This window comes from Acanthaster planci, linkage group LG08 (assembly GCF_054643075.1).
Source record: "Acanthaster planci isolate LZ-2023a linkage group LG08, COTS_SCS, whole genome shotgun sequence".
Taxonomy (NCBI): Eukaryota; Metazoa; Echinodermata; class Asteroidea; order Valvatida; family Acanthasteridae; genus Acanthaster; species Acanthaster planci.
The window spans coordinates 14,709,898-14,725,350 of NC_141784.1; the positions used below are offsets into that span (position 1 = coordinate 14,709,898).

Here is a 15,453-nt window from a genome sequence, read left to right on the forward strand (position 1 = left end):
TCCATGAAGGCCAAGGAAGTACAATCCCTAGTCAAGTCAATGAATTTCATTTGTCGGGCAGTTAAACCAGGTAGGGCCGTTCTAAGATGACTAATGGACATATTAAAAGGGATTACATGGAATGAGACACAAATAGTATTATCAGAAGGTGCAAAGCTGGACCTTAAGATGTGGCTAAGTTTCCTGGACTATTTCAATGGTACTAGAATCATCAGTGAACAGTGCTGGAGTGCAAATCGGGACATTTAACTGTTTAGTGATGCTAGTGGAAGAGTCAGTTACAGGAGATTTTATCAAGGGAAATGGTTTTGTGGGAGATGGCCCAGTCAAATTGCGGGCGGGGAATATTCTATTGCATGGAAAGAGATGTTCCCCATAGTAGAGGCAGTCAAAGTATGGGGCCGAGATCTCGCAGGGAAACAAGTTATATTCTTCACAGACAATACGTCGGTGAAGTACATAATCAACAACCAAACATCAGGATGCCCTGAGACAATGTCATTGGTCAGATATTTCGTGCTATCACGTCTCAAGTACAATATCACCTTTAAGGCAACTCACATTGGGACAAAGCGAAATGTTATTGCTAACTCATTGTCTCGTTTACAGTTGTCCAAGTTCAGGCTGGTGGCTCCACACACAGAGCAATTAACAGCAGGGGGTGTTGCCAGATTCCCTCTGGAAGATCTAGCCCACGAGGCTCACAGCTTGCTTTCTTTGTCATTAGCACCAGGCACAAAAGACATGTACCAACAGGCCATAGATACATTTCAAGACTTCCACAGTGGTGCAGGCTATGACACCTCATGACCAGCCACAACGCACCATGTTCTGTCCTTTATCGCAGCACTGTCTATAAAAGGATTAGCCTCATCAACAACTGAGCTGCACGTAGCAGCTCTGTCTCTTTTGCATAAAAATCATAGTTGAAAGGACCCTACCCATCACTTTCTTATAAAAAAAGATACAGGAGGGCCATAGAAGACAGAATGGGGCACTGGACACTGGGTGCCCCGGACACTAGGTGCCCCATCACGTGGGATATTTTACATCAAATTGTTCCGGCACTACAGACTGTACATTTATGTACATCCCCCTTTGAATGCATCTTGTTTCAGGCCATATTCCTGCTTGCATACTTTGGCCTCTTGCAAGTTGGTGAATTCACAGTCCCCGCGAGAGGAGCTCCCTCTGGATGGGTGCTGGCCATTACAGATATCCAGTGGGGATCGGGGCAGGTTCTTTTAGTTCGGATTTGATTCTTGAAAACCGATCAGGGGCAGGCTGTCAACCTACGAATAGAAGTGGGCATTATTGGCTTGTGCCTGTTGCAAGCAATGATAAGGTACCTGGGTCTACTGCCTGCAATCAGGGCCCTCTGTTCATCCATGTTGACGGCAACTGGCAGTGTTATATAAGGCCTTGGGATATTTTGGACTTCAACCTGCTTGTTTTGGAACACACTCATTCAGAATTGGTGCTACAACCACAGCCACTTTAAACAGCGCATATGCCGCACAAATAAAAAGAATGGGCAGATGGCAAAGTGATGTTTTTCGCACGTACATTAGGATGAAACATCCCCCAGGATAAGCAGTGAAGTCATTGATCAATCGGCAAGGGTGTCCCATACAAAAAATGGCTCATGCAAAATCCCATAGGAGATCTTCACCCAGAGATAGCACACATGTTCATACTGTAGCTTTAATGTGATTAAGTGTATTGTGTACCTAGTGGGCTATGTGCCTCACAATCTGTTATTTTCATCTGGCTTATAGATCACACACACAGTGTGAATGGTCGGCGACAGTTTTATTCATCGAGCTAAAGACGGAGCCTTGGTTACCACCAGTGCAGAGGTCCATTGGTTTGGCGAAGGGGGGAGAAATGTTCCATGACTTGCCAAAAGACTTGCAGAGGCTGCTGCAGGCACACCTTCCCCCATCATTGCTGATTGTGCCCCTGAGGTCGAACGACATCAGACAATTCAAAGCAAAATGCTGTTGTGAGGCAGTAGTTGCTGGCATATCCATAATTCGACACTGCGTGCCTAAATGCCACATCACTTGGTGCTGTATTCTACTCAGAATGGTGTACCATAACTGTTGAAGGGAAACTCATCACAGAAAGCTCTGGATGGGGTTAGGAAATTTTGAATTCCTTTGCCAGACGTTGGTTAAACAACTGGAAAACACATCAGCCATATTTCAACCACAGATAACAGTATCATGCCTCCAATGATGGGATTCATCTGTCTAATGAGGGGTCCGATATCTTCATTCAAGACTTTGCAGTTGCACTCCAGGTGACAGATTCTGAGTGCAGCAACACACATGTAGTTTTAAGACTTAAAGGTTTTCATGGTGAAAGAAACTAGATCTATAGTAAAGATTGCGGTAACACCATGTATTTATCTCTTCTTTGAGTATGTGTGGTTCTGAGAAGAACCGGGGAATAACTCGACGTTTCGAACAGTGTACTCTGTCCGTCTTCAGGAGACTGCAGGATTCTAACTGGGAGTGGAGCTTATATGGTGTAGAGAGGGATCCAGATGTAGGGATTAGCTCGGTGAGGCGTTAAGGCGGGAACAGTGATGGCGGGAACAATGGATGCTGCACTGGATCCTGGGGCTGCATGCCCTGTGTGTGTGTTTACCGGAGCGTGTCAGTTGGAGTTGGCAGTGGGAGAGTGAATAGCTGGGAGCCAAGGGGGTATAGAAGACCCATAGGCTGACTGAGGGGGAAACCTAACTAGGGAGTCCTAGGGTATAGGAGACCCATTGGACTGGGATGTGAGGATGGGGCGCCAGATGTAGTTTCATAGATTTGAGTATCTGACGTACAGCAGGCCTGCAGGTCAGCACAGTCCCTGGAACAAACGGGATGTGAATGATACAACATAATTCACATTGTCTCCGTGGGCACAAATTGGTGTCCCAGATGGTGATTGGGTAGCCACAGCGTTAGTCGTGCTCACAGAGGTACTTACTTAAAATATGTAAGATCATGGAAGTGATTGTTAACATGTAGTAGATGTAGTTATGTACCTAACGTTTATGTGTCAGTTGGTAACTTGGTTGGGTGTGCGCAACACACACACACACAACCACCACCAAAAAAAAAAAGTTGTGGGTTGGATGGCCAAGGCCCGGGAGGAGAGGTGGAATTGCTAATCTTGAGTGGGTGGGGTCGGCACAAACAGACAAGCAATCTATCGCCGCGGGTGCTGGCTCATGCCAATATTCATGCTTTGGATCAGATCCATTCTCTCCTCCAGGGGCTCTTGTATTGTTCTAGTTGATCTGGTTGCGGATAAATACATGTACATATGCAGCAGTTGTCATTATTGATTCAACCTTGTTGTAAGCATTACAGAAAGATATCTAAAGCAAATTGCATTACATAGTGTGATGGTCACTAAACCAGTTTTCGTGTCTAATTGTTAATTGCATTTGTAAGCATGTAAAGTACACACAGCTTGACCTTTGTTGAACCATGCTTGTCAAACTGAGTCAAGCGAATAAATGCTTGCTGGTTGTACACAGCTCCTTTCTCTCTGCTGCGACTCGTTTCACAAGGAAATGCCTCTTTTGCAAAATTGTGAAAAAGCCAAGGAAATTACAATTACAAGGTGTGTATTTTGTGAAATCTTTGTTTATTCTTTGATGTTCATTCAGTTTATTTTAATTGACTGTCTTCAAAAATAATTACTTACACTATAAATGATCTTCATGTATACAATCTACATGTACATGTACACCACGACTTCTTCCTCCAAATTTCATGCCTTAAGATTTTTACTGGGGCCGATTTCTAATGAGATAAATGTATATGTGCTCTTGCCTTCATGCTACAGCATGACTTTGTATAATGCTGTCTTTTAATTAATTACTGAAACATTGGAAGACTGAATATAGCCTAAATAAATGGAACAACAGATTCACAAATACAGTGCTTATACAGTTCAGTACAGAGCTTATACAGTTCAGCATACAGTGCTTATTAATATACGTTGGGTAAGGGCAAAAGCTGTTATATACATGTATAATTAAAGATTCACAAATGTTGACAAAACCACATGACACACTAACTATTTTGTCCAGTGTTGTCACCTTACTTTCTTAATCAATGTGATTGGGATTGTGCTTTCAAGAAAGGGATATTTTCTCCTTAGGTTACCAATAACCCGTTCAGTATGAATTCTTACTGAGACTAAATTCCTGGTTTTGCTGACTTCTTCCTAAGTCGAGTTTTACTCCTGGTGAAAGATGGGAGTTCTAACTTAGCCTCATAGCTGGTAATGACATCTTCAATGTTAAAACCTCTGTCAACCAGAACTCTGTCAGCTGGCCAAATTTGGTTTAAATACCCACAAATGTTTTGTTACAAACTTATCACTGGTATGACCTCCCCAATCTTTGGAAACACACTGAATGAAACCTTGAGGAGACACTGAGGTTAAATACTTATTTGTATTATGAGATTTGTAATTTGAATAGGTTTGGGCCTTTGCATCCTTATTTGGAGGTTTGTCTAAAAAATTAAAAGTAAAATCAATTAGACACACATTTAGGAAAAGTTTGCTTATAAATCAGAGGCATAATTTGCTGTAGCAGCGGTCTCTCTGCCCAAAATACTGTCAAAGGTACAAATTTCTCATTTAAAGCAGTTATAACCTCTAAATATACTCTCAGAGTATGGTAAAAGAGTTGGTAAAAGCTGCTGAAAGGGAGGCAATGAATAATTTGCATGTGTTTTAAGATTTGGGAAGATAAGATTTAAAATGGCCACAAACAAATTGAAGTGAGGAAGGCCAGTATGTACTCAGAGTTTCTCCTGGTTATTTTGAAACAATTCGGGTCCCAATTCTTAGTGTATTGTTTTGTTTTTTTGGTTTTTTTACGATTGTTGTTTTTCTGTCAGCAACTGTCTGTAGGTACACTGTAGACCTTCAATGTCACTTGCTGTGAGATAAGTCTGTGTTTGTGTGGTTTTCACATGATCATCAGATGCATCTGTGGTTTGAATTGAAGAATTAGGCTCCAGATTGGCCTCACCAGTGCTTGATGCTGCAATTGATCTCCTTACCTGACACAAAAATCACAGGAAAATGAATGCAATCTCAGGTATTTACACTATGATAAAATATAGACTAGTGCAAATTACATGTATACAGACGTATTGTTTGGTTAGGTAAGGTTAAATGGCACAATTCAGTAGTCTGGTGCGCTTGTACCATTAACATTAAGGCTGTTTCTCAGTATGGGGTAAGATCAGAGCTCAGTACTGTCAAGCCTGGCACAAGTTGAATGAAAAAGCCTGCATGGGCATACATACATGTAAAACCTCTCTAGAATTTAAAGTTACTCATGTCATGCAAGTACATGTAGTGGGATTCATTTCAAAGTGCAATGCTATTTTAAATGAGGAGACTTCGAGAGTATACTTGGTTCTTTTGCATCCACATTCAGGGAGACAATTTGATAACGTGACCACTTGGCAATATTTGACATATATACTTGCTATAAAAATATTATGCTTGCTTGTACCTCAAGTAATAAGGTCTATGAACCTAACCACATAAAAACAAATTTCTTTTCTGATCAAAAATTGATAGAATATAATAAGATCAACCTCTTGGGGAATAACTTGAAACATGCCTAAAAAAATAGGTTCACACAGCACTTGTAATCAGTTCATATTGTTTAATTTGGCCAACCTGTTCTGATTTTCTACTTTTCATTTCCATCCTAAATTGATATCTTTCCAAGGCTTTCCTCTCATTGAGACAATGGCACATGATCAAACAAACTCGAAATGAAGTCAAGGGACAAGGGGTCATCGCTTTTCTTTCCTAAACCAATACAAAGAAAGACAACATTCAGCAAAAGCTTCTGGAAGCTGAGCTTTCTTTACAGATTCACAAAGTTCTGTTGAAAAACAGATGTTACAATAGTGGGGTATAAAATGCAGCTTTAAAGTTGGGTTCATGGGAAGTTATGAAAAGTTTACGAAGGAATTATGAACACATACGTGTATGTCAGAGACTGATGCTAAGCACTGACAAATTTTATTCCTTTGGGGCAAAAGTTTCCAATGCCATGTTTGCCAAAAACTATAGGATTTCTATTTGCAAGAATTAGGTTCACTGCTCTGGCAACAATACTTGGCTACTTTAGTACTTGTAAGCTTTCCCCATACACACAGAGCTGTAGGCCTAATTGCTGTCTTACAAATCTTTAATAGCTGACACACTCCATGTAATGGCCTACAACTGTTACACATCCTGGGCACACCAGTGAGCTAAAATGAAATAGACATTGAAAAACCAGCAGTGCAAGTGGTGTGCGTTAACCTCTGCCTAGGCGGCAGCTAGCCGACCGGTAGCCTACTGTACTTATATATGTCTTACCAGAAAGGAAGTGTTCACTGCACAGCCGTGACTATGAACTTGGTGTCCAGTCTTTATTCTTTCCCCACTAGCAGGAAAACAGTAAAACGACATGCCCATCTTTCCTGCCCTATGTGAACAATCAAGAGCTACACAGCATGCCATTATTTTTGTTTTTTGAAATTCACTTCAACACAAGTGAGGGCGGAATTGTTGATTTAAGTGCCTGTTGTAGGCCTAGCAACATTAAATGGATAGCGACAAACGAGAAGGTGACCACCAAAACGGCAGAATCAAAATCAACCCGGTGATCTGTGACATATGCCCACAAGGTCTATATAGCCAGACAGCGAGTTGAGCCATGGTTGTACGAGGAAACTGCCACAGAACAATGGATGTGCTCTTGTTCGGGCATGACTCAAAAATTGCAATATTTAGAGTTTGAATGGCCCAAAAGGGGTTTTATGTAGGGGACGGAAGCTTTGGTCGTGAGAAGTCAAGTGAAAATCTCCCCATTGAAAAAGTTTGTTTTTTCCCACAAAACAGTCACTAAATACAAATACATGTAAGTTGTTCAAGCTCTAAATGATCAAGCAGCATAATAAACGATACACACAGTCTAGTGTTTGTACAATGTAAGATCGACTGTCTCCGGACTTTTGCCTTCATTCGATAAGGATTTCATCAGAATTTGTTTTGCATAGCCACTTGATGACATCACCAGCATGTCAGTGCATGACAACTGGACAATTGGCATGCATAATGTCTGAATACTATTGAAAGTAGTGAGATGCACACTGTGATGCAGTCAATAAAATTGTTAGGGGCGCAAACCAGAAACTATTCTCATGGTCTTTTTCTTTCACGCATTTGTTTGCTGATAAATTTAATAATGGTTTGTTTACAACTGTATTAATAAAGGGCTCTGGGGACGGTCCATTTGCCCTACATGAACAAGAAATCCACCTCTTATTACATGTACAACCTTACTCTTTAGATCATTCACTTTGCTTGGGGGGACTTCTTATCTACTGTACATATATAAATGAGTGCATGCCTTTTGCCTACTTTAACAGTGACCATGACAGCGCCCCAAAACTGCAAAATTTAGCATCTACAGCAATCGAGTGCGCCATGTCCAGATTGTGGTTCCTTGCACAAAGGCCAACATGTATGCAGACCCTGTACATGTACATGTATGTTTTTTTTTCCCACCCGTGATGTGAAGTGTAACCGAAGTGTGCATAGCAGTGGTGCATGGTGCACTTGTGTACCCTGTTTAATCTATCCTGACAACTTCACTAAGGATAACACTGATTAACCAAGTCATTGTGCTTGCACAGTTGCCATGCTGTAACTATAGAAATTGAACATCAAGTTACCTGTACATGGTTACGGCAACTATAGCCACTGCAAAAATTGACAGCTAGTCTCCCAAATAAAAGTTTTCAAGACCGGAAAGCTGGTCACTTTGAAGAGCAAACTGGAAGGGTGGTGGGAACCACTCCCAAAATAAAGAAGGAACACTTGATTATTTGAAGAATGTACATATTTATAAGCCACTTTTTTTCAACAATGAAACATACAAATGCATGCAAGGGTACGGACATGACTAGGGCACAAGTTAGCTCAGGCACGATTTGCCCAGGTTATGAGATGACCTAGATTTTTGTGGATAACATACAGCCGTTATCCTACTTCCAAATTTTTTCTTAGAACTGAATCATTTGATTTAAAAACCGTTTGTGTATTTTTTTTCTCTAAGTCAAGTTCTGTTTGAAAGATAATATGTAAGCTTCTGCTTGTACAAATTTTCTTCTCAGAAAATTTCAAGAAAAGAAATTTAGGCAGCTTTCTGATTCGAGCATCAACAGTTTGTCAGAAATAAACGGAGCAATACATGTAGGTCACTCACTACGTGTGATTCCACATGCTTTTTTTTTTACTCAACAATCATATAAAGTTTTGCATCTGATGTCTGTTTAATCAGAGTTACTCTGGAATTTCCACTTTAAAAAAATTGACCCAAAACTGTGTGCATACTTTTCCCTAGTTTCAGATCGAGCATGCAAGTGCAAGCAAATATGTGGGGAACTCAGCCACATGCATGTCACAGATTTGTATGTAATGAAATGGGTTTGTTAACTGTGCAGTGCAGGGTTAATTTCATTTCAGTTGGTAACTCACTATGCAGCTAAAAAAAAGTTGAGTAAAAATTTTGTAGTTCTTTGTTTTTAACTCACTCAAATTCAGCTATGAATTAATCTTCTCTAAACTAATAATTTCTTCTTAAGAAACTGTGCTTGTTACATTAGTTCTGGCGAAAACTGGATTTCTTCTGTGGTTACTTTTTACGAATGAAGAAGTTTTTTATCTCACCCCGGACCTGGATAACCCGATCTAGAACTGTATGTACAAATTATGAACAGTGTTGTCATCACTTTCAGCGATCCTGTAAGTCCAGATTAAAAGCTTCAATTGGAAAATAATTTTGCAATTTCTCCAACACACAAGGTTGACTAGTGACCACATTTCACTGGATTTAGAGAATGTTTTAAGCTGCAATCTGACCGAATAATTTGTGCGATCCAGAACTAGGAAAATGACTGTATTTTTAAAGTTGAGCTTGTTGAAGATAAAAAGGGAAAAACAATTCAAATTTGCAAGTCAATCATACCATCATGTTGTTTTTGAGCATTTTCCAGGAATGTAAATTTTGGGACCTCGTTTTTAGTTATTTTACAAATAAAGGTTGGCCTTGAAAGAAAATTACTCCAGCAACGTCTCTTGATTGTCATAACTGTATTTGGATTACATTTGGAAGAATACATCAAAAGAAATATGCTACTTTCTTACCTACATTGTGTGTCAATTAATGTACACGTAAATGCACGGTCAACGTGACAAATACTTACATGTACACGTATGGCAGACTGAATGAGCTTTGGCTGTTCTATTCAACACTCTTACTCCCTGATCTGCTTTTCGACTAATCAGAGATCTGCTTTCTGATGAAACTTTCCATGAACCACTTGGAGACACTCCACCAAGCAGGTTTGATAATATTGCCATGTGGATGCATGCGTGCATAGTCTGCCTGTTATCTTCCATAGTCTCACTCCCTTATCGGATCATCTCCACCAATCAGAGATCACCTTTCTCATAAAACTTTCCAGTTACCAATCACAGACAATCTATCGAGCATGTTTCACATTACTACCGTGTTTACTTTCAGTGGATACGTGCACGCATTGTCCGTCGTCATTTTTACACTATAATTTTCCTCAAAAATCAAAACCTTGCCCTCTTTCTGCAAAATTAACCCTGCAGTTCAGAAACATGTCATTTGTCCTCTAATTAGGTGGGTCTGAAATCTTAAATCTAATTCTTCCTTCTACATGTATAAGAACGGTACTTTGAGAACTCAAAAGTCACTACTCCGTTACTACTGTGTGGACAAACCAATACAGTTTACATGGAGTCATAACACTTTTTTTAAATCAAACTTGATAGATGTACATGTATAATCCACAGCTTGAACAACACTTTCCAATCAAATTTTCCCTTGAGAGCAAACTTGAGGTACATGTACCTATAGTACATGTACACTTACAGCTCTTAAAAATGCTCCTACGGGCATTTCAGACCATGAGACCGAGTATTTTCTGAAACAATGTTTACTCAATCTCTCCCTTCAACCCGACAACCATTGCACTGTTCATGCCGTTTGATTCATCACATTGCGCATGTATCAGGTGGACCAATGGTCAAGCTTACTCTGCATCTTGATTCGACCATTTCCGGAGGCAGGAAGATAGCATCTTCACTTGGTTTCATTGTGTGAACATCACTGGTATGCGCAACATGGGCTGCGCTGTGTAGCTGTGACAGATTGGAAGATCTTAGAAATCCTCCCTCCTTCCAAAATGGTCGGAGCAAGATGCAGAGCAAGCTTAGGCATTGATCAGCCTGATGATAATCACAAACGGCATGAACTGTGCTGTTGTCATCAGGTGGAAGCATGAGATTGGTGAGTAAAAACCTGTTTTGGGGTTTCTTTTAATACTTAGTATCATGCTCTGAAGCTCTCCTATGAGCATTTTTAAGAGCTATTCTCGCAGTCACACATCTGGGAACTTCTGTACATTATTGAATAGCAGCAAGGGTAAGTTTGTCCCTTTGCAGCATGTTAAAAGGTCCATGGTGAGGTCATGAGGATCATGAGAATAGGTAACTAAAGTTTGCTCTCACAAGAAAATTTGATTGGAGAGCATTGTTCAAGGTATAGATCACTCGCCTATTACGTTCGATTAAAAGCCCCATGACGACTCCATAGGACACTGTATTAGCTTGATGTGCTTTACAGTCACTTTGCCCCAATTCCATATCACTCCTGACCACTTCGCCCCATCCCCACTTTGCCCCATTTTCACTTTGCCGTCAGTACTCCAGTGTGTTACAAGCCTTTTCAACAAATGGAGAGAATTCCACAAATGATACAGAAAACTCTACAGCATTCACTAAATTAATGTCCACTGCGTTGTTCATACAGTGAATTAATACATATGGTTTATTTCTCATTGTCTTCAACTTTATTTCAAAGTGATACACACAATTCTGTTCACATCTGTAATAGGATGAATTTTGTGCCCCCATTTTTTTTAAATTCTAACTCCCCCAGAGTTAGGTCATGCAGTTTCTTAGAAATGTGTGGGTTGCTTGGCAGCGCGTGTGGGCAGGTTGGTAGCAGAACTTGCAACCAACCACAAGAGTCCTTGAGGAGGAGCAGATAAATTCAGTGGCCAGTGACCCTTCACTCCACTTGGCTACTGGACTCCACAGAGACTGTTCTGTTGTCTCTGTGATCTCTCCTTGCATTGAACCTGCCACAATTACATATTCGTCCCTGTCCTGCTCTAGGCAAAGACACCACTAGTACTGAGGCACCAAGGTAACCTCAGTGAGCCTATCGAGCTGTATGTACTGCTGGACAGGGAGTGACTTGAAGCGGAGTCGCATGCATTGTGTTCCCCACACCTGATTTACCCAAGCCGGGGAAGGAGAGACTGTGCACCGAGTCCTACACACCATCTGCACATAGCCAACGGCCCTCAGAGTTCATCCAAGCCCCCTTGAACTGCAAGTTCTTCAACTGCAGGCTCCCCACCTTAGTGCCAAGTGAAGCTAGGGCCAGTCATCCCCAACTTCAACGGAACTTCAAGCTACGCCCTTCATTTAGTTTTATTGTTAATTAATTTCTTGTGTAAACAAAATCCCTGGGTTTTCCTTGTTGTTTTTAAATATATGTATCCTTTAGATTTAGGATATCTGTATTTTTGTACAGCGTGTTAAACCTTTCGCTAACTTAGCCGGAAACGCACTAATTTCCACTGGTTGGCTGAAAATAAAATGGCGTAAACTAGTAAACAAATAAATAATGTAAGCAGGTGTCATAATTTTCATATTATGCCCGCTACATAATTGGCGCCCGATGTGTGGTTTACGCTGTACGTTTCTGTCATATTGATTGAGTGCATTCATTTCCATGCACCCTTCGACGGCTAAGTTGTGAAGCCCACAAATTCTATCTGATATCATTTGTTTTACATTTTGTTGACAGCTTCTTGCTTTGATATTGTTGTCATATATTTGATTGTCTGATCTTTTCTTGCTACCCTTCCACCTAGTCCTTACCTGGCAACTGTGATTTAACCATTTTTTGTTCAAATTTTTTATGTGGTTCACTGAGTTCTCTTATTGTGTTAGTTACGTGGCGCGCAGGAAATTTTGTGTAAACATGCTCGCTTTAAGTACCGGTACAAGCAAAACAACCTAAAATTAAACTGAGAACACAGAGAATAAAAATAAAATAATAATAAAAAAGAAATCTTGCAACATCCATGGTCACATACATGTACAGTCCCCCCGGCAAGAATAGACGGGTTGTCACACTCTATCATGCATTCTCTTCCATTGGTGCGGCGCGGCGGGAACCAGCACATTTTACCACAGCGACAACGAAACCTGAAGAGAACTGTTTTCCTAACTTCAAAATAGAAATTTTAGGGTCTCACCAAAAACTTTGGGTCAGTCGGGAAATTGGAAGCATTGTTTTGGCCTTTGCAAGTTGGAATCTCTGATCGTTATTTAGGTACTCAAATGTCAGTGTTTTTACCTGTTGCATCTAGGCCTATGCCTCTGTTTCTAAGAACAGGATGAATGACAATTGATGGGGCGAAGTGGTAATGGGGCAAAGTGATAATGGGGCGAAGTGGGGATGGGATGAAGTGGCATGGGGTGAAGTGGCATGGAGCGAAGTGGAAATGGGGCAAAGTGACCGACACCCCTTGATGTCACATGCGACTAGTACTAGGCCTAATAGTAGCCCCACTAGTATGGCACAGACTCTCACTCATGCTCCATCCTTAGCCACACATCCATATACGCAATTTGCATATCAGCATTGTGAAAAAGTTCGACGCACCCTCTTATAATCATAGACGCAATTTTTTTTGCACACAGAGATGATCCTTAGCCTCTCCACTTTCTTAGCGCTATTTATTGAATGATTTCACTCATGTTGTTCTGGTATTTTCCAGTCTTTTTGCCTTCACCCATTCAGTCTCACGGGCTTGCTCTCACAGTTGCCATCTTTAAAATACATGTAGGGTTATTGAACATTACGTCACTTGACCCCCTCATCGTCTCGACGGCTGTTCCATGTCAAGACAGATCTAAACTGCTGCCCAAGTGTTGGAAGAGCCCATTGGTACATGTAGAATCTTATTGCTCAGTCAGTGTATTAGATGTCTTGACATGGAACAGCCGTTGAGAAGATAAGGGGTAAAGTGACGTAATGTTCAACGACCTTATTTTAAAGATGGCGACTGTGAGAGCGAGCCGGTGAGATTGAATGGGTGAAGGCAAAAGACTGGAAAATACCAGAACAACATGAGTGAAATTTTTCAATAAATGGCGCTAAGAAAGTGGAGAAGCTAAGGATCATGTCGGCATGCAAAAGAAATTGCGCCCACAATGTTAAGTGGTGCATCAAAAATTTTCAGTGCGCCAACACGAAATTGCATATGCGAATGTGTGGCTAAGGATGGAGCGGGAGAGAGAGTCCATGCCACACTAGTGGGAAATGGAGTAAGGCCCCCAGCCTTGTGACTTTGAGTTTTCAAATTACTTTCCGACAAGACATAGCTAGAAAGGGGTTCCAAACATGCCAAAATTGGCAATCCGCCATTTTCCTTCCTCTGTGGTGGTTAGGCATGTTAGGCTGGCCTTACCATACTGTGATCACTGCCATAAAAGTGCCAGCGTGGCTAAACGGTTATCTCAGTCAGCCCGTGCGTGGCTCTGCTCTGATGTGACGCAGCCTGAGGAGCCTAGGCTGCATGTGTCGCGATGAACTGTTCGCAGACCGGACCCAAAATGTCAAACGTGGGCTAGTTACATTGTAGCACAGTAGGGCCTAGGCCTTCATCTCAGTAGGCCTACTTCAGTCTTCAATAGGCATTACAATGTCGTGAATGTACTTCGTAGAAATTCCTTCTGAACGGACGCAAATAACTCAGTCCTCTCTCGTTCTGCAACAATGCAACTAAGATCTCAGCAAAATCTAATGCTGAAGTGTATCTACTTAATTTGATTGCACCGCACACAAAACATTCAACCCATCCCACAACGTATTCTTCATTCCTCCATGCGTCAGAATAATGCACTAGGCTATAGGCCTCTCACAGTTGGCGCTGCTTTACGATCTGTGGTTGTAACCACGGGAACAAGGTTGGTTGGGCCCCTTGACCCCGTGCTCGCGACCTTTGCCCGTGGTTCCTTGACGACAGCGTCCTCTTGCGACATTTTTTAGTTGAATCAACGCTTGCGTTCATAGTCTAGTCACAGAGCTTGGGGATCGGAGCGTTAAAGGAAATTCCTGGCACTTAAACCGCACGAAGTGCTCTGTTTGTGCACCGTGAAGTCCGTGGCTAGGTCCAGATCTCAAGGAGTGATCAGATCTCGAGGACTGAGAAAAGTAGCACCACTGAAAATTCAGCAAAGTGCACTCGAGACAGGTGCATAACAATGTCAGCTACTGCAAAGTCTAAGCCTAAGGTAGGTCTGGCATGTCTGGGAGTACGAGTAGACCTAATCATGCTAATTGCAGTCTGCAGAATAGACTTATCCGATTAGACGCCATAAATGCGGTGGCACCGCACTCACACGCACATTCTTCAACTTGATGGCGTGTGCACTTGGCAAATCATGACACCATGAGTATTGGTTGAAGATATACTACATGTATATCCACCAGAGACCAGTTTTTGAGGGAATAAGGCTTTTTCTTAAGTTAAAAAAAAATGCAAGATATCAACTAATGTCCTTATCGCCTTCCTTATGTTACATGCAATTTGAAAACAAAGATCCAAACTTGATGACCTTCACAGCTTTAGCCCAACAGAGTGATCTGAGTGACTGTATCCTATTTTCGAGGGTTGTACAGAGGTATGGTGCCCAAGTGAAGCCATGCATGAAATAAATGTTTGTTGCTGTGTGGCACATCTTGCACATGTTCATTTTATCTTTTATTGTCGGAAGCTGGTTTTATTTTATATCTGAAAGCATGTAAAAGTGGTTGTTTTCAATCAACGATTTCAGCCCTTTTTGTGCATCAAATTCTATATTTTAAAAAGCAGTTATGTTGTAAAAAAAAACAAAATTTGTGTTAGTACCATTTATTATGTCTGAAAATCCCCCCAAAACGTGGAAGGAGTTGATGATATATATATTCTAGCCTCAGCGAGTATCAGGAACTCCCTATCCAGTTAGACAATCAACACATGAGACATCAGTTTCGGGTCTTGAATTCTTTTATTTGATGATTATCTCCCATGTGGTAAACTGTAAATTAACAGGATAAAAAACCATTTGCATATAATTAATATCCGCTGAACCAATGTGGCACAAAGGTCAAATGTGACACTGATAAGCAATGCAGGAAACAAATTGGCTTATGTAATATAACATACGAAAGGATCCAGCAAAAGACCATCAAATACC

General features: G+C 41.2%; 1 protein-coding gene and 1 long non-coding RNA gene across 5 annotated transcripts in view; one reads left to right on the forward strand and one right to left on the reverse strand.

Moving 5' to 3' along the window:
• Nucleotides 1-3,633: 3,633 nt before the first annotated feature.
• Nucleotides 3,634-14,208, reverse strand: LOC147798415 (uncharacterized). Its single transcript, XR_015426198.1, has 2 exons — nt 13,683-14,208; nt 3,634-5,087 (listed from the first exon to the last, which is right to left on the reverse strand). It is a non-coding gene; the product is annotated as an uncharacterized LOC147798415 (long non-coding RNA).
• Nucleotides 14,209-14,239: 31 nt separating this feature from the next.
• wdr60 (WD repeat domain 60) overlaps nt 14,240-15,453 on the forward strand; it is a 270,009-nt gene continuing 268,795 nt past the window's right edge. For 2 of the 4 annotated variants that reach the window (XM_087140251.1, XM_087140254.1), the window contains exon 1: nt 14,240-14,508. Coding sequence is in view for 2 of the 4 variants with exons in the window: in XM_087140254.1 (XP_086996380.1) it covers nt 14,479-14,508 (30 nt within the window). In the remaining 2 variants the exon portion in view is untranslated. The remainder of the gene's footprint in view (nt 14,509-15,453) is intronic. The other 2 variants (XM_087140252.1, XM_087140253.1) reach the window with 2 other exon arrangements.